At 38.3% G+C, this 27207-nt stretch overlaps 3 protein-coding genes across 3 annotated transcripts in view; 1 reads left to right on the forward strand and 2 right to left on the reverse strand.

Moving 5' to 3' along the window:
• The window catches only part of LOC101305580, a 2718-nt gene extending 1901 nt beyond the window's left edge, over positions 1-817 (forward strand). Inside the window, exon 3 of the mRNA XM_004304978.1 lies at positions 617-817. Within this exon, the coding sequence (XP_004305026.1) occupies positions 617-817 (201 nt within the window). The remainder of the gene's footprint in view (positions 1-616) is intronic.
• A 1061-nt stretch (positions 818-1878) lies between these two features.
• LOC101305868 (F-box/FBD/LRR-repeat protein At5g56420-like) lies at positions 1879-5271 on the reverse strand. Its single transcript, XM_004304979.1, has 7 exons — positions 5241-5271; positions 4686-4739; positions 4526-4575; positions 4114-4191; positions 2648-3595; positions 2437-2571; positions 1879-2001 (listed from the first exon to the last, which is right to left on the reverse strand). Exons 1-7 carry the CDS (start codon positions 5269-5271, stop codon positions 1879-1881), a joined length of 1419 nt encoding a protein of 472 aa, XP_004305027.1.
• Positions 5272-19033: 13762 nt separating this feature from the next.
• LOC101306157 (putative FBD-associated F-box protein At5g56440-like) lies at positions 19034-24660 on the reverse strand. The gene is made up of 7 exons (XM_004304980.1): positions 24578-24660; positions 24103-24253; positions 22182-22225; positions 21980-22112; positions 20173-21120; positions 19931-20074; positions 19034-19507 (listed from the first exon to the last, which is right to left on the reverse strand). Exons 1-7 carry the CDS (start codon positions 24658-24660, stop codon positions 19175-19177), a joined length of 1836 nt encoding a protein of 611 aa, XP_004305028.1. The 3' UTR covers positions 19034-19174.
• Between the last annotated feature and the right edge of the window lie 2547 nt (positions 24661-27207).

The raw sequence follows: 27207 nt of genomic DNA on the forward strand, positions 1-27207 counted from the left end.
GCCCTGCACTGCTAATTGGATCAAAATTTGGGACCTATTGCCCATTACTTGGTCATCTTTGATTCAATTTTCATCAATTTTACCCATTTCGTCATTTTTTGTTAGCCGGCCGACTCATGTACATGTTACTAGATATTCACATTAATAGTACGTAATAAATGTTCACAAAAGTATGTTCTATCAAGATGTGACAAATATGGTCTCATGCACGTTAGAAGTATTATCATATCGACCTAGAAATCTTGAATATTGTCCATTGCAACCAGGGATTCATGAATTATCCATCACTATTTGAATGGTTATGGAGAGTTCTTGTACAACATGCACGAACATAAAAAATTAAAAATAAAAGTTCTTGTAGAACAAGTAATAAAGATGGCAGCTCTAATATAAATATGAAGTACCCGATCCTCAGACTCTCAGATATTTAGGCGTCATACGTCCGATCGTGTCAAGAAACAAAACGATAACGATGTCTCGGGACGAAGCAGTAGCGGTAGTTCTCTCTCTCCTTTCGTAATTTATGCGTTATATTCTTAAATTTCTTGGACACTTTCTCCCTTGATTATGGTTTAGGGTTCACTTTGTTTACGTAAAACTTGTTGTTTGATTGCAGGCTTTCAATAGAATTGGACATGGTTTGGAGTTGATTGCTTTGGTAGGTATTGTCTACCTGTTTGGAAAATTGTGGACTTCTGATTATAGTATCTTCTCAAAATCTGAAATCTCAGTGTGTGGCGACTGCAACAAGAAGGCAGTGTGCTCTGCCTGCACTCAGAAGGTGTGCGCCGTCTGCAAGCAGAAGCTGTGTTCGTGAGTGTCTTGGGTGTTTCCGATGCTTTTTAGAGTGTTCTTTGCTGGTGTTTATTAATTAGTTTTAGTCGAATTGATCGAACAGTAGTGTTTTATGTTTCATCTTTTTTTGGATGTTTATCGAGTCCTTCAAGATGGATTTTGCTGATCGAAATTTAACTCTCACCTTTCATGAATTCTCATTATCTTTAGTATTCTGCATAATATCATATAACCTGATATTATCATGATTATCATCAAGGCATATGCCATTCATCGTTTCACAGAAAGCGGATTCATAAAGGCTTCTAATAGTTTTAATCCCCTTCAAGAAAATTTTAACAAAGCAGTTTTTGTTTTGTTTTTTGTTTTAGAAAATTAACAAAGCAGTTCAAATAGACCAAATGCAAAAAAGGCAGAGGTAGTCCAGCAAGACACAAACAAGGACTAATTCTTCAGTAATACAATAAAAGATGATACATTGATGATACTGTATGTTTTAGTTTAGACAATAGTAGGAGATGATGATCCATTTATAAAACATAAACATATATATGACCCCTCTTGCTAGAGCTAAAGCACAAATATTATTAATTTTTAAATAGACGAAATGCGAAGTTAAGAAATTGAAAATACCATTATGGATGTAATGGTTCAAGTTTATATAGACGTACAGAAGAAAACTTCAAGCAGTATTCGATTCAGTTTGAATAAATTTACTAGCGAAGAAAATGTCTAGCTAATAGTCCCAACTATTCCAAGTTGTCGAAAGGGCTAAATGCGAAGGCAAATTTGTTGAACATAATAGTCCCATTGGCCGGCCTTTTCACCAATGTGGATTTGGTCGCAGCTACTGATATTGAAAGCGGTCGCTACAGCCTGCATATGAATTCTAAACTAGAAGGCACTAGTTCTTTAAGCTGCTGAATAGCTTGTTTTCTTTCCTCCTTTTCTATCCACTCCACCTCCTCTCTGTTACCCATTATAAACCTGATCCGCTCACGAGAAAACCATTGTCGAACAGGATGCATAAGAAGCTCTTTTAGTTCAGCAGCATTCTCTATCAAGTACCTAACAAGTTCTAAATCACTGGTACGACCGTGACACGTACTCTGTCACTTCCACTACTCTAAGGAATTGATGTGAGTAATTGGGAGCTTGCTTAACCTCCATTTCACGCCTATAAAATCGAGAGATAGTAGTTTCCAACTGCACCAAGGAATTCAATCAATTTAGTGGAACGGACAATAATCAAAAGTCTTGGTTGGGGAGTTCAAGTGAAAAGACGCAAGTGCGTTCGTGTTCGAAACAGCTCAGAAAATTAGGAGCAAGAACGAAAATTAAAATTGCTATTTTACATCTCAATGGACAGTGACATACTTGCACCAATGGCACTAAACTAAACTCAACCCCAGAAAATGTCATGTTGAATTTTAGGGATTATAGATATGGTCCTGTTATGGTACAATTGCTAATTAACATTATTTTGCAGTCAACAAGAAAATGATTGACATGAGAAAATAAACAAGACAGTAATAAAGATGCACATACCCTGATCAAAACAATTCAGGATAATCAGAAATAGAGATGGGCCAAAGAGCTAGACAGATACCAAGTTTTAATAAGATTATATGCCTTCAATACAAGTTTGTGCAAATAAGGAGATGCCTCCATGAAAGACATTAATTGAAGAAGACAGCAACTGTCACGTTCCTTCAATCCCAGTTCCAAATACTTGAGATTCACATATGTAGGAAGTACATGTTTCTCATTGTTTAGCTGAAAAAAAAAAACAAAGGGATAAGGTGCTAACATAACCCAACAAAACCAACACATAACTGATGTAAGTACTTACCACAAATCCCCTCATTCTGAAAACCTCTAGCTGATGATGAGAACCACACTGTCCAAATGAAACTCGGCGGGAAGAAATGGAGACCTCAACAAGCTGCGGCACATTCTTAAGCAGCAAGTTTATCCCGCCTCCACCATAAATAAATGAAACAAGTTTTACATCACAAATCTCAATGTTCACAGGACCAGTATGTTTATGTATGTGCAAGTATTTCAAAGCAATTGACGGGCCGATAACTTTAAAACTATCCAACCCTAAAGTGCGAACTACTGTTAATCGCTCAAGAAGTGGACAGTGAGACAAGAAGCACTCTAGAACTTGCCCAGTAAGTCCTATAACAAACCTGAATTCAAGAACTCTAAGGTACTTCAAGCAACTGAATGCACTAAAACAAGTGTATAGACAAGGGTGTAGAATATCAGGTTTAGAGCACAAGTCAGACCCTAATCTGTCCACATTTACAAATTGGTGCGAATGGGGAAAAGTACTAAAGACTGCCTTAATCTCGTTTCCTCCTCTTTTGGGGAAACCTCTGTTTTCAGAAAGGAGCAAATCAAAGTTTTGGACTCTCTTTTCCAAGGCGAATTGACCCCATGTATGAATGGAATTTTCGTACTTGGGATCATTTATACCGGCATAAACCCTAAGCAGATTGATACTTGGGCCTCTATGTTGTTTCATTACATTATTCACCCAATTCAAGTACCTATCAAGTTCTGACTCTATTCTTACTCGTTTGTATGAACGCAGTTGGAAAAGAATGTCGTGGTGAAAATCGAGAGTGGTAACGAAGGTCCAGATGTGGCGCCATCGAGTAGATAGCACACTAGTAGCTGCTGCTTCCTTTAGAGGCAGCAGAGACACTATACTAACTATAAGATCATCTGGCAATGCACTAATCCTGTCCACCCCCACCAAGTTTTGCACATTGTCCTTGAAATAGAAACCCTAAAAGAGTCAGAAAACCAATCAGTGACCATGCAACTTTAACAGTCTGCACGTTTACAGGATTTCTTAGCTGGAGGTGTACAGTCTAAGAAATTGATTAGATAAACTTTAAACGAGTTGTACCCTTCATATTTATGCAGTATATCTGGTCTAATAACCTAGCTCGTGGTATACAATATTATACTTTAAAACTAGATTCGAATTTGCAGATATATATGTATGTTTCTTACAGTTCCAGGCTTCCAGATCTGCACTTTTGTTTACAAGACAGTAAAAGCATTTTACTCCTCTAGTACTTTGCCAAAATGTACTTTTTTTCGCTAATTAAGCTACAGTGGAGGCATCACTCAACCCTAGTTCAAGTAGTCATTACATACCCAATGCAATAATCATCATCCATCAGTGTTTGGACTTCTTCAAGCCAATTAACATATACATAAAAGAGATTAAGAAAACGTGCTCATATATATTCATCAAAAACCAAAGTCGTATTTAACATGAAAGAAACCAAAACTTACTGTGTCAGCAACAGGAGATTTGAGGAAGTCGAAGAAGCCGTCACCATTTTCAGTGTCAGTCAAGGTTTTATCAAGATACTACTCAGTTTGCATCCTGCAAGGTAGTTTAGCATGAGAATTACAGGATAGACGGGTAAAAACCTGTCTGACGGAGATTAGAATTACCCAGTTGTTTTCGTCACTTCAGGCATGTTACCACGACTCCACAAGTTGTCATCTGAAATGTTTTCATGAGCACACAATAAGTACAAAGTTTCGGAAAATTTTATAGACCAACATATAAATCTTATAAAAAAACATATAAATCTTTCAAATACTAGTCCTTTCCCACCTGATAACTAATAACATAGAGAAGATAGTAAAAAACTGGAACATAATCATATGATGCGCAAGTGGCAATGATGAAACTTACCCGTTGTTGTTTATCAACATCAAGAATATCACAATCTTCTACACCATGACCTATAAACAATCCAAAGAACAAATTGAGATTTGATTAATATGTTTTATGTTTTGAAGAAACTGGGACGCAAATTATGATACTCGCAGGAATTCTTAAATAACTTTGAGACCAATAATTGAAACAACAGAAACTTCCTCATAGGTTAAGACAAGAAATCGTAACCCTAAAACAATTCAAACAAAAAGCAGGAGAAACCAGTTGAATTTGGCGACCCATAAATCTTGAGAGAAAAAGAAAAAATCACAGAAGGGATTGAAGAGCATAAAACTTTGATGTAGATAAAGGTGTGAGAGACGTTATATTACCCTAGATGAATTAAAGATACTCATGCGATCATCCATATATTTTTGGAGAGGCAAGAAAATACAAAACCCTAGATTAAGGAATGGGAGGAAATAGTGAACGAAAATACAAAACCCTAGACTAATAAAACAAAAAAAGGGAGGAAAGAGTGAAGATGGGTATTAGAGTTAAAGAATGAAGATGGCCGATTTATGGGCATGGTCGACCAAATTGGATTGGCATTAATTATGACCAAGATTTGATTTGATTTGATTGGATTCCTATTACCTTGACCCTAAACTTGAAAGCTGCAACAACAGTGAGGAAGCGGTATATAAAATATAAAAGAACAATTTAGAAGAGAGCAAGACGCTTTGTTTACCTTGATCAAGATCATCGTCTGTTATATTCATAATTAGAGACAAGGTATTCAAACTTTGTAGAAAACTCAATTGTAACACTAGAGCCCTTTTCTACAACTCATAGCAGAGGATGAGTTGTAACAATATCGTGCCTGACTTTAGGAATAAGTATCGTGCCTGACTTTAGAAAACCTAATGCGCAGCTCTCTCTGACGCAAATCAAAGAGCGCTGCTCACCCTAGTTTCTTCGATTTGGATCTCCGATCCAGTTTTCTCCCCCAAACCTCACCATTTTATCCAATCCCTATCCTTTTCATCCTCATGTCGAAGCAAATCGACGAAGTCATCGCCAGTTTTGCGACTTCCCTTGCACTGGCCGGCGATGGGGTCCTTGATATCTCACGTCGATCGGGAGCCAATCTCCGCCGTAACTCGCAAGCCTACCTTTTGGTGAAACCTCTGGCTCCGAAATGTGTTAACCCTGCATATTTGCAGCAGACCTTTCGCAGAATTTGGCGCACTGATGGTAAATTTAAGGTTCAACAGAGACCTCAGGGTTTATTCCTGTTCTCCTTCGATATGAAGAGAGATCGAAATCGTGTGCTTTGGGGAGGCCCGTGGTATTATCTTCGGGCACCAATGGTTATTCAAGACTATGATGGGCTTGCAGATTTTGCATATATTAATTTGCAATCTCTGTTTTTCTGGGTTCGGCTTGAGAACATTCCTCCTAGATTGGAGACACCAGTGGTCATTGAAGATGCAGCAATTGTTGCAGGTGATAATCCACATGTTGATCTGAATCTTCTGAATTCAACAGGGGAGGTTGGTGTTCGGGTATCTCATGCTCTGGACAGACCTTTCATATTTGAAAAGGTGCTTAAGCTTGCTCCTGGAATAGTCAAGAACATTGTTTTCTTTTATGAGAATCTTGTTGGTATGTGTGCTAGCTGCAAATTAATCTTCCATCTCGATGGTATATGTAAGAAAAAAGTAGCAAAATCTGCAGTGCAGGATTCGCAGAAAGAGAATCGGGTTGAAGCACTAGTTAATTTGGCAAACCCAAATTACTCACAAGGTTAGTTGAAGTTCACAGGAGCCATGCCTTCGATTCTGAAGCCCTTACAGCCACAAATGCCTTCAAAGCCGCCATTAACTCGTAAACCAATTGTCATCAAGAAATCGCTGCTTGGTTCCAATGTCACTGAAAGACTGGTGCTAGCTGAATTTGGCACGAATTGTTTAGAACCAGTAGGGAATGAGAATGATGGACATGATATGAGATCAGAGCTGCTGCTGGTTTCTACTGTTGAGCAACCAAGTGATCTAGCTATGCAGGAACCAAGCATTTAAGGTGGACAGACGGGTGTATAAATATGTGTCCATACCCTCTATATGAATTAAACACTCATATAGGACTACTACGCTCACATCCAACGTTCACGTCACACCATAATGCGGCTATATGCTACGCCATTAAGATGGACAGACACATATGGCTAGCTAGCATTTATATACACACTCTCCTCATAAATACATATTTATATTCACCGAAAATCCCATTTTCGGTAACTCTCTAAGAGAAATAAAATCGTCAAAATTAAAATGACGTCAAATGCTCCAACAAAACAAATTGTTCAACCATGAACCATAGCATGCATATTATTTAAAACAAAAGTCCACTCACAACTTTAGACCTAAGCCTGACGTCGACCGAGGTCTCTTCTGCTCGAGCCTCCTCACGTCTTGTTTCCATATAAATAATTAAATTCCCAACTAAAGTTCAATACTTATACAAAATACGCAAAATTAAATATGAGCCGTAACCACGCTCATTCTTACCCAACTTCACCATTCTTAAAACGATACAATCCAAACTTCACCACAAATACCGGCAACTCTAATAAACACTTTACAGGTTAAACAACTTTAATCCAACGGCCGGATTTTTAACCAATTAACCGCCAAATTCACCAATCTTTCAAAAATCTAAAACCTATCCAAAACTCTTCTAAAAATTCCAAACTTCACATCATTAATCTCCCCTTAATATTACACATTTAAAACCATGAAAATCCCCCTAACAGCGGCGCTGCCGCCGTCTGCTCCGCCGGCAACGACGGGGGGCGGCCGACTCCGGCGATCTCCAATGCCAACCAAATTTTAGCCCAACCATCCTCTCAACAATCTAAACAACTTTCATAACTACCACAAACACTAATTCTAAGCCTAGATAGGGAAATCGACTAAAAACAGTAAATTGAGCCCTAGAGTTTCAATCGTTGATTTCTCTTTACCTGAAACGAACTGGATTGATTCCTTCTAGGGCAAGGATACACAAAAGAAGACCTCCCAAAACATACAAGGAGTGCTCGAATTGGTGGCCGGAGGAGGGAGATATTCCGGCAAAACTCCTCACTGCACATTCGGGCTTCTAGCCGAGATGACCTTCTCTGGGCGGCGTTAGAGACTTGATCCCCAACCCAGAAAGTGGCAGAAGACAACGGCGGATAGACTGAGACCGGAGCGGCGGGCTATGCTGGCCGGACGGCAACGATCGGAGCCGGAGATCGCTGGCAGAAGGAAAAGGTTCGGGGGAGAGGGGAGAGAGAGTCGGGCAGAGAGAGAGGAAATAAGGTTTGGACTTTCCAAACCGGTTCCACAACCCAAACCTTTTAAAACCCAACACTAAAAATTAACACCCCAAAAAAATAATACCCTAACAAAAATTACCCTTTTTACTAGCTAAAATTTAACCATTTTTACCGTCGTCACATTTTCTCCTACGAATAATTCCTCCGAAATAATCATCCCTCAAAACCCCTCCAGGGACCAAATAAACTATAAATTCATTGACGGAGACGGTAAAATTCTTATTATAACCAAAGTAGTAAATAAAGTAAAAATTTACGGATTGGGATGTGACATAAGTGCTTCTGTGTTTGAGTGTATACGGTTAATGTTCAAATCCTTTTGCTTTCAAGAGGTTAGAATGTAGTTTATTAATTGGTGATGTTGGTCTTAGACATCAAGGACATCATATGAAGAACCTGTAATCAGTGGCGTAGCAAGGAATTTTGGATTAGTGAGACAAATAATAATAATAATTTAATTTAATTTCTATCTACTACGTAGGACTATGAGATTTCATATTCTGAAATCGTTGCATGATAGTCTCGTCATCGATTCTAGAAAAAGAAATGTCCTTGATATATGAAATCAATCATTCATAAACTAGTCATGATCACTCATTCAGCGTAAGTAACCGAGTATTTACAATGTTCATAGCATGATTATTTATTCTTAAGAAGTATCTAAACATAATGATGTTTTGACCGCAACAACAGTTGGTAAAGAATACGGTGTTTCGAAATATTTATCCTAGTATTAATTGGACTTTGTTCTAGGATATTCTGTATCTTTCTAGATATTCTTATGTGTGTATTGGCCTTATGCCAATAAGATATGTAGTTAGACTAGATCTATGTATTCATATCCTTACCATATTGGTATTGTGTAATTCCTTATATAAAGGGCTTCTATCAATGAATAAGATGATGATTCTCTTGCTATCTCTTTGTCTCTACACTTTATCCTTCATCACGTTATCATGCACTTTGTTCTAACCCTAGAGCCAATAGCCCACCATTTGTTTTCCAAACCCTAAAATCAGGCAGCCTTGTTTTTCCCGATTTCCGAGCAAAATTACGACTGCCCTCCGCCAGAATTTTATATCCCCAGAAAGCTCTCTCCGTCCCGGATCCAACGCCGCCGGCCTCACCCTGAACCGGCCGCCGGAAGATTCCAGACCGCCGCCGCTACCGACCACCGGTTCACCACCTTCCTTTGCTCTGATCAACCTGAAATTTTGATAACAGCTTCCCCATCCAGAGCTGCTCCTCCTGTCAAATTTTCAGCCCCAAATTCAAAGTATAAGTAGGCGAAACGTTGTTTCTCCTCTCGGCAGCCTCTAGAAACCAAAGATTTCAAGATTGCTTGTCTTCCAAGGAAACCAGAAAGGTATGTTTTGAAACCTTAAACTTTTCCAAGTTCAATAACTCGGGGAGGATAAAATCTTTTCCTCCCTTCTCCATCTCCATTCTATGCTTGAGATTTTGTGTGTGCAGGTACCAAAAATCCCGGAATTTTATTCGCGGGTCAAGAGTGTGTTTGATCACTCTTGCTTCCTTGTCCGGGTTGTGTATGATCAACCCCGACCTTTCTCCGGATTGTGTTTGATCAATCCGAGGCCTTTTTCGAATTGTGTTTAATCAATTCGCGGCTTTTTCCGGATTGTGTATGATCAATCCGAAGGACAAACCATTAAAAGCATTGTTTGTGACCTCTATCGAGTCTCATAACAGCTTGGTTTTGTATGCAAGAGCAATGTAACATTCTGCTCCTTTGAGTTTTGACGTACTAGATGCCTAAGGCGGATCTTCGCTTGGTATCTGTGGAACCTTTCACCAGAAAGGATTAAACCACATATTTTTGACCCCCAGGCTAACAAGCCTAGATGCCGAGATTTCACATCTCATGCGCTCAAAGTCTTTGACGTGCCACATCGACAAGCCTTCAATGGCAATCTGTGCAAAAAGTAATGACCACAAAGTATAGTCGAATGCACTCATGGACCGTTTCTTGAAACGTCCATATAACTCTACTTGTTGAGTATTAGTCAAGTGGATTGCTTACCACCTTAATTGACTACATATTGTCGATGAGCTTTTGTGGCATCATGATCCATAACCTTTAGCGGATTCGATTATCATCAAGTTCTCTAGGTCCTCCAAGTTGGTTTGGAATTACCAACGAGACTTGATTTTGATCATACAAACGGGAATTGTATTTATACGCTAATGTGATAAATTTATTTAGGATTATCCCCTAATGTGGGGACAACAATATGGGTCATGGCAACGGTAGAAAACGTCGTGCCGATGTCTAGAAAAGACAGGGAGGTGTCGCCGGCTCTAATAGCGACCACTCCCGGTCTAGACACTATTTTGTCAAAACTACTCACGTCAGTTCATGACAATGCAACCGTTGTGGATCTTCGGATCACTGGTTCAAGATTGTCAAGCTCTTTCAAATTATGAATGCATACAAAAAGTACGAAAAATCAACAGCTCTAGCTACCCCTGACTTTGATGTTAATGACTAGACATTGATTTTCTTTCCAAGCTATATGTAATAAGACATCGTATCGATGTCCTTTGCTTATTCGAGACATCGATATATACTCACATTAGCAATAATGAATGCTTTGGGAATTTTTTCAAAGTGAAATTATTCTCCTCTTATGGTTCATATTGATTTACAAAAAAGATGTATATTCTTACATCATCCTTAGAGATATGGCATATTGTGCGGATTTTGGTCCCTTCATTTGAAGGTGACTCATAGCACTGCATCCTCAAAGAGGATCGCCCACGTGTTTCCGGTTAAGTCTTCTACCCTATAGCGGATTTTCCATCATCAATTGTTCAACTAGGCTCATCCAAGCTCAGTGTGATATCTTAGAATTGTCCGAAATTAAAGAGATAATGGTTTCAAGTGTGCCTCGCACTACCGACCCTCCACGGACATGCCTGGTCATACTGACTTGGAGTTACCGTAAAGTCTTTTAGTAGTTTTGGTACTACCCCCTACGTACTAATTAAAACCTAATTGCCATCTTGCAAAAGACGTTGAAGACTTATCAAAAACCGGAAAATTATCATCATGATCTAATCCTCTAGGTTCTCTGAGTTAGTTTATGTTCATGTCAGGGAGCTTTTGCTAACTAGTCATGGAGTTTACGACCTTAGAATGACCGAAAGGACTTGGTTTTGATCAAACACACGTCACTTGTGGCTAAGACAAAAGCTTAAAGTGTTAAAGTGACGAGATCACATGCGGCAAATATGTCTGCAAGGATTGATGTTCTACAAAAGGATATGGTGCGACCAAAAGGTGTTGGTCTTGACACCATCACCATGGATGGTGATATAGTGACACCATATAGTGGCAAAATTGGTGTCACAAGGCCGTGTGGCTCCCCTAAAAGGAGGGAGCTAGGCCCTTAGGTTCGATACTTTCTCGCACTAGGAAGAAAGCGAGCTTGACACAACTTGATCCATTGATCAGTGATACTTAAATCCGTCTCATGAAGTCTGAACTGTGATTATCGTTGGGGGACGCCTCAATGTCAAATCCAATCCATATAGAGATCTCTACAAGTATTACACTAGTGTACATGAGGACGTGGGATAATGAGTCTACTATTGAACCACTTTTCATTGATGGATATGAACTTAGTTGATTGGCCTAATGGAAAGATGCGATCCAGCATTAACAAAGAGATAGGTCCTTGGGCAGGTGATGCCAACACCGCAAGCTAAACCCTATCAACTATACATTTGTTAGATAGCGTAATGAGAACAAGAGCTTAGACTCACCTTATGGCGCAAGGTCTCTCACTATCACGTACTGAGATCGACTACGATGAGATATGCTCTCGTAATGGATGTCATTGAACTCCACTACTTTGTCAGTTTGGTAGTTTCCGAATAACTGAACATGCAGCCTATGAATGTGGTCATAATAACATCTCTATGGGATCAGAGATATACATGAAGGTCTTAAACGGACTTCATTCATCCGAATCAAGTGGCTCCAAACCACAGGAGCATGCGTTTGCTAAATGTATTGAAACGCACATGGACTCTACTTGATTTGGAATGGATATGGTGAATTATGTCTTTGCGTGTTCATTCTGGATTTACATGGATTCTTGATGGATCAAGAGATGACAATATGTATCAACATCTGAAGAAAAAGATATTGATGATGATTTTTCATCAATCGGCTTAGGCGCTCTAACGAAAGTGAGGCCTACATATACTCCCATGATTAGTCAAATTCTTTACTCTAAAGAGAGATCCGTGTTTTGTCTAAAGCAAGATGACAAATATGTGTTAAGAGATGGAGTTCCCATCTAAGTACAATAAGACGCATCAATGTACTCAACACAATACGAAAGACTTGACATCTCATTCGCTATGAAAAGTTGTAAAGCTAAGTGTAGCTATGCGCCCACGCAATGCCAATGTAATGGCAGTAACCCCTTTTTCAATACTTAATGGTATGAAAGGTTGAGGCTTATTCTATCCATACATAAGAAAGACACATCAAAAACGAAATCAGAATCTGTCAAGTTTTGTAGGTCAACTTCCACGAGACCTACAAGAAATCTCACTCACTGGAAAATGGTGAAATTGGTGTCATTGGAAAGGTCTATGTGTCTACTTTCCAGGGAAACCAACCATTTGATCATACCTATCATATTGAGTGAGTTATGGCCGTTTTCGTAAAGTAGGACGAATCTGTCTGAGAATCTGATTTTGGCAAAACAGTCAACTTTGACGGGACTTTGTGAATAGCTCCTGACGAACCAGAACGTGTGTAATATACGGTTGGAAAGCTAAATGAGTCTAGTTTCCAAAACCGTTTACGGTTCGTTGATATGTATTTTCTAGAGGAAGTTACGACTGTTCTAGTAACTGAAGGTCATGCTGCGCGGAAATCTGATTTCCTGCACGAACTTATGTTTTGAGTTCACAAGCGGCCTTCTCCTCAAGATCTAAGTGTAAAAGATCATTTGAGGACAATACGGCATGATTTAGTTAATCATTGCCTAATGCCACATTTGAAGACATGTTAAAGAGCATTGACATGCTAAGTTGTTGAAATTTCCGTGATTAGTAAGAATCAGGAAGAGCCCTATGATTGATGTAAAGATCAGGGGGAGGTGCGAACTTCAGGGAGAGTCTAGGACATACATACATGTCACTATCAAATGTGAAGGGTGCGTTGTACTCTTTTTCTCCTACGATCAAGGTTCAGTTTTTCTCCCACAGGGTTTTTGTGACTTGACGAGGTTTTTGACGAGGCAACAGATCAGCACCATCGGCATATCAGCGCGCGGCACAAGAAGAGTGTTCTAGGATATTCTGTATCTTTCTAGATATTCTTACTGTGTGCCTTGGCCTTATGCCAATAGGATATGTAGTTAGACTAGATCTATGTATTCATATACTTACTATATTGGTATTGTGTAATTCCTTATATAAATGGCTCCTATCAATGAATAAGATGATGATTCTCTTGTTATCTCTTTGTCTCTACACTTTATCCTTCATCAGACTTCAATTTTTTTATTATTACTAAGAGGAGTGGGAAATGAAAAGGAAAAAATTATATATATGATGGAAGGAAAAATAACACATGGTATATTGATGTAATTAAAGTTGAAACATAAAAAGAGAAAGACATTATTAATATAAATGAAAAAAAAAAGGAAGAAACACTCGGTGCAAGTGCAAATACAAAATCTCTCCTTAATTGATCAATCATCAACCTACACCATAAAATGGAAGTAAAATACGAATAGGGCACGAGACCCACTAGGTTCCGTAGTGCCTCCACCCTTGCCTGTACGTAATGGAATGTTTGTTGGGTGAAAGAGGACTAATGAGTTAGGAGAGCTGAATCTGTTCATGGTTACTATGGCTGGTTTACCGATAATTTGATATATAGATTTGTGCATGTTTGGTTCTGAGTGTTAAATTAGTCCAGTACAAGTCTCCTTCTCAGATGATCACCGAGGCAAAATGGGTGATTTTCCTAGAATTTCAGTGCATCTATTAGCATTTGTCATTTGAGGATAATTGATCCTTTTCTGGAGCAGGATTTAAGTTTTATTCTAATTAAGTACGTATAGAGTTAGTGCCACTTACCGTAGAATTTTACTATATGAGTGACTTAGTTTGTAGATGTAAGTTGCAACTTGCAAGATCAGTTTAGATGATTAAGCTGTATCTTCACAGAAATAAGATTGAGCAAAATTTCACGTATTGATGAAGTTTAGATTAGTGTTTAGGTTTGAGTTCTACCATCAATAAACCATCGACAGACCCCTTTACTACCATCAATAAACCCTTGGCAAACCCTCGACATACCCCTTACTACCACCAATAAACCCTCGACAATACCCTTACTGATCTCAATAGAGCCCCTAACAAACCCCCTACTACTTCCATTAGACCCCCCGACAGACCTTCTATTGGGCACAATAGACCCCATACTGCCCCTAATGGACACCTTATTGCTCCAAATAGACATCACATACCCCCAATGGACACCACGACATACCCCCTACTATCCCCAATAGACCCATATTTAATAATATTGCATCAAATGTAAATTCTGGTTCGTACGAGAAATTTTTCAGTCCTACCAGAGGACCACATGGCATAATGACGTGGTCCTCTTTGCCAATGATAATTTAACACGTAGCCTTTTATATAAATGAATTAAAATGCAACTATTTTGTTATTTTGAAAAAAGACAATTTTGTGTCTCAAGGTCTGCACCTCCCTCTGCCGATACTCCCCAGCAACTCATCTATTATTGCATTCTTCTGCATCTTAAGTTCTTTGATAATTGATGCTCTTGTGAAGATGCAAAGCATTCCCAAAATCGAGACCATTTTCCAAATTCATAGAATATTATTGTGATTTCTGATTAAATTGTTTGATTATTTGTTTATCTCATCCATAAAGACAAAACTTAGCACCTCATTCTCCAAAATCCACATGATGATATTGAAGCTTGCAGACCCAGAGAAACATTTGCAGCAAGTTGACAACACTGAGTTTTCCGATTATGATCTCGATGATGATCGTGTAAGATTCTAACTTTTGAGATTCAAATACAATTTGCATATTTGATACATAGGAGGTGGGAGATGATTAGCAACAAGACGAAGGAGTGATAACCCAGTTGCATTCACCAATCTCCGCCGTCAGGCTTCACTATCATTCTCTCTGCTGTCGTTCTTCTTCCATCTAAAGATGTGGTTCATTCGGCAGAAAACCTAAGAACGTCTTTTCTCGAAATAACAAAATAGTTGCATTTTAATTCATTTATATAAAAAGCTATGTGTTAAATTATTATTGGCAAGGAGGACCACATCATTATATATGCCACGTGGTCCTCCAGGAGGAATGGAAAATTTCTCCTCCACACTCAGTGGCGTAGCCACTATAGGAGAAATTTTTAAGTACTACGGGAGGACCACTTGACAGTCTGATGTGGTCCTACATTCCAATCAAATTTAGACATGTGGATTTTTTACAACTAAAATATAAACTAATATTTTCTATTTTTTATGAAATGACATTCATGGATATTTAGCAAGTTCAACCTAGGGTCTAGGGTTTAGGGTTTAGGGTTTAGGTTTAGAGTATAGGGTATAGGGTTTAAGGGTTTAGGGTTTAGGGTTTAAAAAACAACATAAAACCCAAAATGGTCTTTGACAAAATAGCTGAAATAAATTTTCATGAATAAATCCACATGTCTAAATTTAATTGGAATGTAGGACCATGTTAGACTGTCACGTGGTCCTCACGTAGCACTGAAAAATTTCTCCCACTATAGGGCCAGAGGGTTCAACTGACCTCTCTCAACTTTTTACTATCTTGCTGATTGGTTGAAACTTTTTTACTTTTCAGTACATAAAGTATCATTACACACATAATTGACCCCTATGACAACATAGAAAAATAGAATCCCAACCAATTTAATATCCTACATTTCTCTAAATCCTTGACTCATAGAAAACTATATATTTTTTTTGGCCATACTCATTTTATATTTTTCTTTTATTTTCCACTGATTTAAATTCTCATAATGTCTTGTAATTAAAATATTCTTCTTAGTATGCATTGTTAGTCCAATTAGGCATTAATTTCAGTTTTTAATTACCAATTTACCACGCATCATAAACATTTAGGGATTGTGTTATATAGTATCAGACACTCTATTTACATCTACTTCAATAAAATTACAATATTATAAATCAAATTATAACAAATATCAAGAACAAAGTTCGACCCTCGTGTCAAAGCTACGTCACTGTTCACACTACGTACGTACACATGACACCCTACTAGCACGTACCTATGAACGAAGAAAAAAATATTTCTCATCAGGTTTTCCTAATTAATCTAGCTAGTTTAGGCTAAGTTTCCTACTTCGATCTATTCTATTAGGTCAAGGAATAGGTCTTGCTCCAATCAGAATACCAGAGTAAGGGATAGTGCTTACTACTCCTACTAGATCAAGGTAAATACACTTCTTACTCCCGATCAGATTAAGTATAGTTCTTACTTCTATTCGATCTAGGGAAAGTTCTTATTTTGCTTATAAATAGCATGCCTCTGGTTTGTAGTTGTCATTCAATTATCAATCAGAAAGCCAAACGTTTGAGAAGAAATCACCGTCAACATGGCCGAAGAACCTACGACTCCTCCTCCTGATCTCAATAAACGCGAGCCAGAGCAGGCCGGGAGTACTTTCTCTCCTTCTAGCAGTGTCGACTCCAACATCCCGAAAGGAGAGCTCCAGTTCACTCCTTCTTCCATTACTTCTAAGCTGCGTGGGCCTGACTTTAGTTCGGATGGTGTTACTAACGATGAAGACCCTACGACTCCTCCTCCTAGTCTTAGTGAACAAGATTCAGAGCAGGCCGGGAGTACTATCTCTGCTCGTGGTAGTGTCAGCTCCAACATTGTCATCCAGCAGAAAGCAAAGACTGCTACTCCTTCCACACAGAACAGTGTTGTCGGATTTAATAACACTGATGATGAATATGAGCAGCACAGTGTTAGTAATGACGACTTAAGTACCAAGATAGCTAACCTTAACCTCACGGATGGTGTTACTGGCGTCACAAAGCAGGCACAGAAGGTGAACTCAATTGACCTGGAGGAATCAGAATGTACTGTATATACTGATGGCTACTCACAAGCGTTAGCGGCAGAGAATGAAAGTAGTTGTTCGCGCGTGGCAAGCATGGGCATATTACTCAAGAAGGAGTTCGATGACAATGGAAATTTTCATTTTGTGAGACAATCTTTTCCCCTAGGTCCAAGCCAAGAGGCTATACGAAAAGAAGAAGAGGAGCTTCGTAAACTCAAGGAAGATAAAGGTATTGCAAATGACGATTCTATTGTGAAGTCTCTTGAAAAGTTCAAGGAAGAGTATCTACGGACCAAACCCACCTACCCTAGTTTAAAACAATTAAGAAGGAACAATTTGCGAGGGTACAAGGATCTGTGGCAAGTCAAGGACATGCCTAAGAAGAGTGTTTGTAGAAAGATTGAAAGGCTATATCATATTTTGAGGAAACAGAAAAACCGCGGAGATGGGTACCGTTTTGAATTGCGACTGGAAAAAGAAATTGTCTACGTTCCAGAGCTGGAATGCTATATGTTAAATGGCGAAAGGAACTATCGCTGCGAATATGACAAAGTAAAAACCAGAAGCGTGTTCGTGAGGATGGATGTTCTTCTTTGCCTGATATACAATCTTTTAAACAAAGAGATGACTGTCAACATTCGTTGGATTCCGTATACATGGAGCGAGATATTTAACGATACTGACGATGTTGAATATGTGTTGGACCGCATATGTAAACATATAGGTTGCAGCCGGGACAACATAAATATCTTTGCGTCAGCTAAAGGGAGGATTGCTGGTGATATTAGTTTTAAAGCCACCACTGAAACTTATTGTCAAGGAGGAAGTACTTATTGTCAAGGCGGGGCTGATATAGAGCCTCGTACCGTTGCCGAGGAACTTGAGTTTACTACTTTAAGCAAGCAAGAGCTCTTGCTAATATTGGTTGTCGAAAAGGAGACAATCTTTCAGAGACTTTTGGAGGACAAAATTCATAAGAGATTCCGTTGCATCATAATCACCGGATGCGGAGTGCCAACTGTTGCAACTCGGACTCTATTAAACAAGGTTCAGGCATATTACGATCTCCCAGCAGTATCCCTTGTAGATCACAATGCAGGTGGCTTCAATATTTACTTGAATTACCTGTGCGGCAGCAAGAATATGTCGTACAACTCTTTAAACTTACGCACACCGGGTATTAAGTGGCTGGGTTTGAGTCCTTCAGACCTCATAGAACATAATATTGAAGCAATTGAGAATGAGAATGTGCAAGGACTTGAAACGATCATGAATAATGATTTTGTCAAGAAATCTCAGGAATTGGTCAAGGAGGTTGGGAAAATAAAATATAAAGTCGACATTGAGGGTATGATGAGTAAGAACGCCAAATATTTCACTGAGATATTTGTGCCGCTAAAGTTCAAAAGGTTGGGCGATGGTCGGACATATAAATGAACTAAAGATTAGAAATAGGAATGGGCCTTGTTCTGGTTAAAGTGTTAACTGTATCCTCTCTCTCTACTCGTTTGTACCTTTTTCCCAATTGGAAAAATAATTGATTTTATTATTATTTTGAGCATCATACTGTTGGTCTTTTTTGCATAGTTTTAATCCCCTTCAAGAAAATTTTAACAAAGCAGTTTTTATTTTTTATTTTTTTATTTTTTAGAAAATTAACAAAGCAGTTCAAATAGACCAAATGCAAAAAAGGCAGAGGTGACAGCAAGACACAAACAAGGATTCTTCAGTAATACAATAAAAGATGATACATTGATGATACGTACTGTATCGTTTAGTTTAGACAATATATAGTAGGAGATGATGATCCATTTATAAAACATAAACATATATATGACCCCTCTTGCTAAAGCTAAAGCACAAATACTATTAATTTTTAAATAGACGACATGCAAATTTGGACGTAAGAAATTGAAAATACCATTATGGATCTAATTAATGATTCAAGTTTATATAGAGAGAAGAAAACTTCAAGCAATATTCGATTCAGTTTGAAGAAATTTACTCGCGAGGAAAATGTCTAATAGTCCCAACTATTCCAAGTTGTCAAAAGGGCTAAATGCGAAGGCAAATTTGTTGAACATAATAGTCCCATTGGCCTTTTCACCAATGTGGATTTGGTCGCAGCTACTGCTATTGAAAGCGGTTGCTACAGCCTGCATATGAATTCTAAACTAGAAGGCACTAGTTCTTTAAGCTGCTGAGTAGCTTGTTTTCTTTCCTCCTTTTCTATCCTCTCCACCTCCTCTCTGTTACCCATTCTAAACCTGATCCGCTCACGAGAAAACCACCGTCGAACAGGATGCATAAGAAGCTCTTTTAGTTCAACAGCATTCTCTATCAAGTACCTAACAAGTTCTAAATCACTGGTACGACCGTGATAATCTGTCACTTCCACTACCCTAAGGAATTGATGGGAGTAATTGGGAGCTTGCTTAACCTCCATTTCACGCCTATAAGATCGAGAGATAGTCGTTTCCAACTGCATCAAGGAATTCAAACAATTTAGTGAGACGGATAGTAATCAAAAGTCTTGGTTGGGGAGTTCAAGTGAAAAGACGCAAGTGCGTACGTGTTCGAAACAGCTCAGCCCCAGAAAATGAACGAAAATTAAAATTGCTATTTTATCATCTCAATGGACAGTGACATACTTGCACCAATGGCACTAAACTAAACTCAACCCCAGAAAATGTCATGTTGAATTTTAGGGATTAATTATACATATGGTCTTGTTATGGTACAATTTCTAATTTGCAGTCAACAAGAAATGATTTCTAATTTTGTTATTTTGAAATGATTAACAAAATAAACAAGACAGTAATAAAGATGCACATACCCTGATCAAAACAATTTCAGGATGGACCAAAGAGCTAGAGAGATACCAAGTTTTAATAAGATTATATACCTTCAATACAAGTTTGTGCAAATAAGGAGATGCCTCCATGAAAGACATTAATTGAAGAAGACAGCAACTGTCACGTTCCTTCAATCCCAGTTCCAAATACTTGAGATTCACATATGTAGGAAGTACATGTTTCTCATTGTTTAGCTGGAAAAAAAAAAAAAAAAAAACCCCAAAGAAAAACAAAGGGATAAGGTGCTAACATAACCCAACAAAACCAACACATAACTGAAGTAAGTACTTACCACAAATCCCCTCAGTCTGAAAACCTCTAGCTGATGATGAGAACCACACTGTCCAAATGAAACTCGGCGGGAAGAAATGGAGACCTCAACAAGCTGCGGCACATTCTTAAGCAGCAAGTTTATCCCGCCTCCACCATAAATAAATGTAACAAGTTTTACATCACAAATCTCAATGTTCACAGGACCGGTATGTTTATGTATGTGCAAGTATTTCAAGGCAATTGACGGGCCGATAACTTTAAAACTATCCAACCCCAAAGTGCGAACTACTGTTAATCGCTCAAGAAGTGGACAGTGAGACAAGAAGCACTCTAGAACTTGCCCAGTAAGTCCTAAAACAAACCTGAATTCAAGAACTCTAAGGTACTTCAAGCAACTGAATGCACTAAAACAAGTGTATAGACAAGGGTGTAGAATATCAGGTTTAGAGCACAAGTCAGACCCTAATCTGTCCACATTTACAAATTGGTGCGAAAGGGGAAAAGTACTAAAGACTGCCTTAATCTCGTTTCCTCCTCTTTTGGGGAAACCTCTGTTTTTAGAAAGGAGCAAATCAAAGTTTTGGACTCTCTTTTCCAAGGCGAATCGACCCCATGTATGAATGGAACTTTCGTACTTGGGATCATTTATATCGGCATAAACCCTAAGCAGATTGATACATGGGCCTCTATGTTGTTTCATTACACTATTCACCCAATTCAAGTACATATCAAGTTCCGACTCTATTCTTACTCGTTTGTATGAACGCAGTTGGAAAAGAATGTCATGGTGAAAATCAAGAGTGGTAACGAAGGTCCAGATGTGGCGCCATCGAGTAGATAGCACACTAGTAGCTGCTGCTTCCTTTAGAGGCAGCAGAGACACTATACTAACTATAAGATCATCTGGCAATGCACTAATCCTGTCCACCACCACCAAGTTTTGCACATCGTCCTTGAAATATAAACCCTAAAAGAATCAGAAAACCAATCAGTGACCATGCAACTTTGACATATAGCCATAGAGTAGTTATTGTACTTCAAAGAAAAGATATAAAAGAAAAGAAAATATATAAAAGAAAATAAAACCCTGTAAACATACACCCTAATATCATAAAGAATGACTACAACACTTGGATAAAAAGATATATATACCAGTAACATATAGCCATAGAGTAGTTATCATTTCTAAATAACAACTAACTCCTACGAACGGTAATTGAACATTTTGAGGCTTGCAGAATGCAAACAGTAACGTTAATTGTACTTAGAAAAGAAAAGATATAAAAGAAAATAAAACCCTGTAAACATACACCCTAATATCATAAAGAATGACTACAGCACCTGTAACAAATCCTTCGCCAAATCCTTATTCTCAATGATTCTGTCAATGGAGTAACAGTAGCTGGAGGAGACTACAGTCTAAGAATTTAACTAGATAAACTTTAAACGAGTTGTACCCTTCATATTTATGCAGTATATATGGTCTCATAACCTAGCTCGTGGTATACAATACTTTAAAACTAAATTGGAATTTGCAGATATATATATATATATATATATATGTATGTTTCTTACAGTTCCAGCTCTGCACTTTTATTTATAAGACAGTAACAGCATTTTACTCCTATATTACTTTGGCAAAATGTACTTTTCACCCAACCTTAAATAAGCTACAGTGGAGGCATCACTCAACCCTAGTTCAAGTAGTCATGACATACCCAATGCAATAATCATGCATGATCCATCAGTGTTTGGACTTCTTCAAGCCAATTAACATATACATAAAAGAGATTAAGAAAACGTTCTCATATATAATCATCAAAAACCAAAGTCATACACTTAACATGAACGAAACCAAAACTTACTGTGTCGGCAACAGCAGATTTGAGCGAGTCGAAGAAGCTGTCACCATTTGCAGTGTCAGTCAAGGTTTTAGCAAGATACCACTCAGTTTGCATCCTGCAAGGCAGTTTAGCATGAGAATTACAGGATAGATAGGTAAAAACCTGTCGCGGAGATTAGAATTACCCAGTTGCTTTCGTCACTTCAGGCATGTTACCACGAGTTGTCATCTGAAATGTTTTCATGAGCACAGAATAAGTACAAAGTTTCGGAAGATTTTATAGACCAACATATAAATCTTACAAATACTAGTCCCTTCCCACCTGATAACCAATAACATAGAGAAGACAGTAAAAAACTGGAACATAATCATATGATGCGCAAGTGGCAATAAGGAAAGTTAGCCGTTGTTGGTTATCAACATCAAGAATATCACAATCTTCTACACCATGACCTATAAACAATCCAAAGAAAATATTGAGATTTGATTACTATGTTTCGAAGAAACTGGGACGCAAATGATACTCGCGGAAATTCTTAAACAACTTTGAGACCTAAACAATTCAACAAGAAGCAAGAGAAACCAGTCGAATTTGGCGAGCCATAAATCTTGAGAGAAAAAGAAAAAATCACAAAAGGGATTGAAGAGAATAAAACTTTGATGTAGATAAAGGTGTGAGAGACGTTATACCACCCTAGATGAAAGATACTCATGCGATCATCCATATAGTCCTTGGAGAGGCAAGAAAACACAAAACCCTAGATTGAGAAATGGGAGGAAGGAAACAGTGATGGAAAATACAAAACCCTAGATTAAATAAAAAAAAAAAAAAGGGAGGAAAGAGTGAAGATGGGTATTAGAGTTAAAGAGTGAAGACGGCCGATTTATGGGCCACGTTTTGTATGGTTGACTAAATTGGATCGGCATTAATTATACCAAGATTTGATTTGATTGGATTCCTATTACCTTATCCCTATTCTATAAGTCCATATAGAATATCTTAAACATAATTAAGATAATGATTTGATTTGATTTGATTCCTATACCTTAACCCTATCCTATTACCTTAAGCATATCTTGGATTGGCATTAATTATGACCAAGATTTGGTTTGATTGGCATTAATTATTGTGATCATCGTCTGTTATAAGGAACAATACTACGGCAAAGAAAAGAAGAGAGAGAGAGAGGAGAATAGAGAGAGAGAGAAACACAGAGAGACTAGAAGGCCATGCGACATCAGAAGAGGAGAGTTCAATCTTTCACAAGGTTCCAACGATGTCCTCCTTTTCTCCTTTGTTCTTGTTCTGTTATTAAGGCTTTCACTGCCTTCATAATCCCTTGCGGTGGTCCCTTTGATTCTCTGGTTACCTGGTTACTATGGCTCTCATGATACTGTGGTTCTGGATACTTTGATACTATGGCTACTGGTTACTGGTTCTCTGGTTACCTGGTTACTATGGCTCTCATGATACTGTGGTTCTGGATACTTTGATACTATGGCTACTGGTTACTGGTTCCAATGGTTCTCATGGTTACTTTGGTCACTACGGTTGTTTTTGGCTCTGGTTACAATGGTTACTATGTTCTGGATACTATGGTTACCATCTATGATGCACGGACACGGATACGGGATACGGGTACGGGTACGATACGATACAGGGATACGTTTTTTTCAAAAAAAATAGGATACGGGTACGTTTCGAGAAATAATAAAAATATATATATTTATTATATTAATAAATATATTTAACAAAAAATTACGAAAATTATTATGAAATAACAACAAACAAGCAATTCAAAGACATTGTTTAACAAGAAGTTCAACCAAAAATAAAATAATAAGTTCAACCAAAATAAATAACAAGTTCAAGCAAAAAAACAACAATAAATCCAAGTTCCACTACTTCAATATTAGTTAGCATCATCAAAGATCACACCCTCGAAATCCGGTTCATCAAGAGAGAGGTTGGCCACCTCAAGCATGTCACCATTAACCAAATCCATCGAATCAAAGTTATCCCCTCCACCTCAAGCATCTCTCTTTAAGTAATATTGACCACATCTCTTTATAGTATTAATAAATAGATAAGTAGATAACTTATACCTTTGGTGGAACTTTGACCGAGAGAGTTGGCTTGCTGTGAACAAAGAAAGAGAGTTGGTGCCTTGGTGGCTTCACTAGCTTGCTGCACGCCTGCAACTCTGCAAGCTTGCTGCGTTTCAATCTTCCCAGAGTCCCAGCCAACAAAACTCTCCTCAAATCTCAATCGCTCCAAGTCTCCAACTCTTGAACCCCAATCTGTAAAGCTAATGGTAGTCTGGTACCGAAGCAGTGGAAGCACTCAAGTCTCAAGGCCACGATTCATGAACCCAGTTTGACAATTTCAAGCGTGACGAGAGAATATAAAGAGCAGAAGAGAGGATTCGATACAGCTGCTGCTGCGTATTAGGTTAGGTATTTATTTTTTTTCTTCAATTGTTTCAACAGACAAAAATACCCAATCCCGTATCCAATCCCGTATCCAAAACGTATCTATTTGGTCAAACTATACTAAATAGTCTTCGATACGTATTTCAACCTCAGGATACGTATCTGAGGCGTATCCGACACATCGATACGGATACGATACAGCATTCTCAGATTTTTGCCGTATCCATGCATCGTAGGTTACCATGGCCCTCGCGCTACTGTGTTCTCTGGTTTTATGGTTACTCTTGCTACTACCGCATCCCACCAAAACCTATTACACAGTCCTGTAACAACTAGCCATAACCATCTTTGTTCCATGTTAACCACCATGGCCAAACACCTTCCCGATTCCTTGTTAGCCATGGCCAAACACTAAATACTCTTCCAAACTCCATGTTACCAGAACACCAATCTATCCACCGTTATCTCCAAAATCACCAGCCAAACAAATTCCCCCATCTTCCAGAGTTCTGACACAAACACCAATTTAAACTAAAACAAATAAATAAAGAGCTCACCCTCAAATAAAAGCTCTGAGTCCTTTGTTTTTTTTGTGAGACTGCAACACTGGTGCTCTTGGAACAGTCGAAAGAGAATTTGTCAAAATAAATACAATTGGCAACAAGCTCTGTGACTCTTGGCACCTTTCAGTTCGGAAACTTTGATACCCTATGACAAAACTGCTCTTTTCCTGCAAATGTTACAAAATATCAAATGCAGATGAGAGTGTGATTATGTTAAAATAAAACAAATAAAAGAAGAAGGGTTTCTGACCTTTGAATTCGAGGTTACAAGTTTCTTGACAGTATGGCACCCACAATGCTCCTATTCACACCTGCATAGTAAACAATACATAAAGCTTACAAAATGGTGGCCACAGGTTTTCTAGCATCAAAGATGACAATACTATCAAAAAGCTTCTATGTGATGCCGTCAAAGATTAAGGATATGGGAACCAATCTCACAATTTGACATAGCAATGAACTTAAAGAGAAGTGGAAATTGCTCCTTATTAAACAGAAGGACAAGACAAAAAAAGGTCTCGTGGAATGCAATATGCAGTTAAGGGCGAAACAAGAGGTTCAGAAGCTCACCACTTTGCAATGCCGGCGGAAAGCATAAGTCCTGCTCCTGCGCACAACTCACACAGCTCATATGGCCCAAGTCTCAGTGCCACCAAAGTTTTGCAAGCCCAGCGTCACCAATGATCAAGGCCAAAACAAGATTTCAGTTTCTGTGGCATACAAATCGGAAGGGTGAAAGGAGCTAGGGAATCAAATTCTCACCTATTTTGTGTGTATAAAACCCAATTGCCAGCTTCGAATCCGACTCCAAATTGACCTCTGTCTGCGAATCCATCTCGAATCTCCTAGTTAGTCATTGAGCCTCCAAAATAATTGGGCTCTGGAAAGACTATATCAGGTGTTCATAACAAAACAGCTCGATTGGGTCCCTACAGACTACAGTTTTGAGCGGAAAGTCACGGGTGCCCGGATCAAATACCTCAAGTTTGGTTTCGTAAAAAGAATGCTTCGAGACCTACAAAACATACATTAAAAATATAAAATTCCACTTTATACAAAACCGAGAAATCCTACGATACCCAAATTTTTCGAACTATAATGGTTTGATATTTTCACAGGGTATGTATTATGTAGGCAGTCTAGATTTAAGTCTGGATATAACCACATTTAAAACCAAATCATTTGTTCTTTCTTAGTCAAATTCTCAAACACATAACCAAACCTTTCGACAAGTCATCTACTTCGTTGAAACCCTAAAAGCCATAAAATTTGAACTACGAGTGACTTGATCTCTCTCGGAGTACGTAGGCAGCTGTAATACAAACCAGGTGCAGTCGCAATTCCTCACAACCACACATATCCCATTTGTTACTTTGTAATCAGAATCAAAGGGTTTTCCCTTGAAGAAGAGGTTGTGATTAAGGAAATTATTTTATTCTGAACGGTCCAATCAGACATAATTAAAACTATACTTTAATTAATAAGACAGAGCGAAGTTGTGTTGGGTATATTTATTTTGCTCAACAAAAGAAGCTCGTTTGGTAGGTGACCGAGAAACAGATCAACGCCGTGTCTGGGTAGAACCGCCGACAACTGCAGAACGACCGGAGGTTGGGGGGACGAAAGTCATCTTTGGGTGAGAACCGAGGTCTGGGTAGAACCAAAGAATAACAATCTGAGAAGAACGCAGAGTAATTTGGAGAAGCTGGTCTTTGGGTGCCTAAAGTAAATTTTTTTTTTTAGCTATCTTACTCAAGAGACGTAAGTGCTTCTGTGTTTGAGTGTGTACGGTTAATGTTCAAATCTTTTTGCTTTCAAGAGGTTAGAATGTAGTTGATCGGTGATGTTGTTCTTAGACATCAAGGACATCATATGAAGGACCTGTAATCAGTGGCGTAAACTAGAATAGGAAAACTAAAACTAAAACGAGAAAGAAAATTTTGAACTTTTCCTTTTCTTTGTTCATGGCTACGTACTAGCTAGTATGGTGTTATGCTGTTAATCTGTTATGCATGTGTAGGTAGTCTTATTCACATTGTGTTATATTTCTCAACTGTCTATTATGTGATTTATGTCTCACTCTATCAGCATCATAATATCTTGAGCTGGATATATAATTCTGTTTGAAGTCAATTAGGTCTGTTAAGGAACCCCTTAGCTTTTCAATCTGACCGTTTCAAGAAGCTATATATAGCAATCTGTTGTTCAATTACCT

The sequence above is a fragment of the Fragaria vesca genome, linkage group LG6 (genome assembly GCF_000184155.1).
Source record: "Fragaria vesca subsp. vesca linkage group LG6, FraVesHawaii_1.0, whole genome shotgun sequence".
NCBI classification, from domain to species: domain Eukaryota; kingdom Viridiplantae; phylum Streptophyta; class Magnoliopsida; order Rosales; family Rosaceae; genus Fragaria; species Fragaria vesca.

Bases quoted from the DNA above. Each gene is read 5' to 3' on its own strand.
- LOC101305868 (XM_004304979.1), bottom strand. From the start codon at position 5,271: ATGAATATAACAGACGATGATCTTGATCAAG. The intron at 4,740-5,240 runs GTAAACAAAGCG...GAATTGTTTTAG, and splicing joins AGACGATGATCTTGATCAAG to GGTTACGATTTCTTGTCTTA. The intron at 3,596-4,113 runs GTAAGTTTTGGT...TGACTCTTTTAG, and splicing joins AATCTCCTGTTGCTGACACA to GGTTTCTATTTCAAGGACAA.
- LOC101306157 (XM_004304980.1), bottom strand. From the start codon at position 24,660: ATGCATGGATACGGCAAAAATCTGAGAATGCTGTATCGTATCCGTATC. The intron at 22,226-24,102 runs GTATAAGTTATC...AAAACATTTCAG, and splicing joins CGGTCAAAGTTCCACCAAAG to ATGACAACTCGTGGTAACAT. The intron at 19,508-19,930 runs GTATATAATCTT...TCCTTGATGCAG, and splicing joins TGCACAAACTTGTATTGAAG to TTGGAAACGACTATCTCTCG.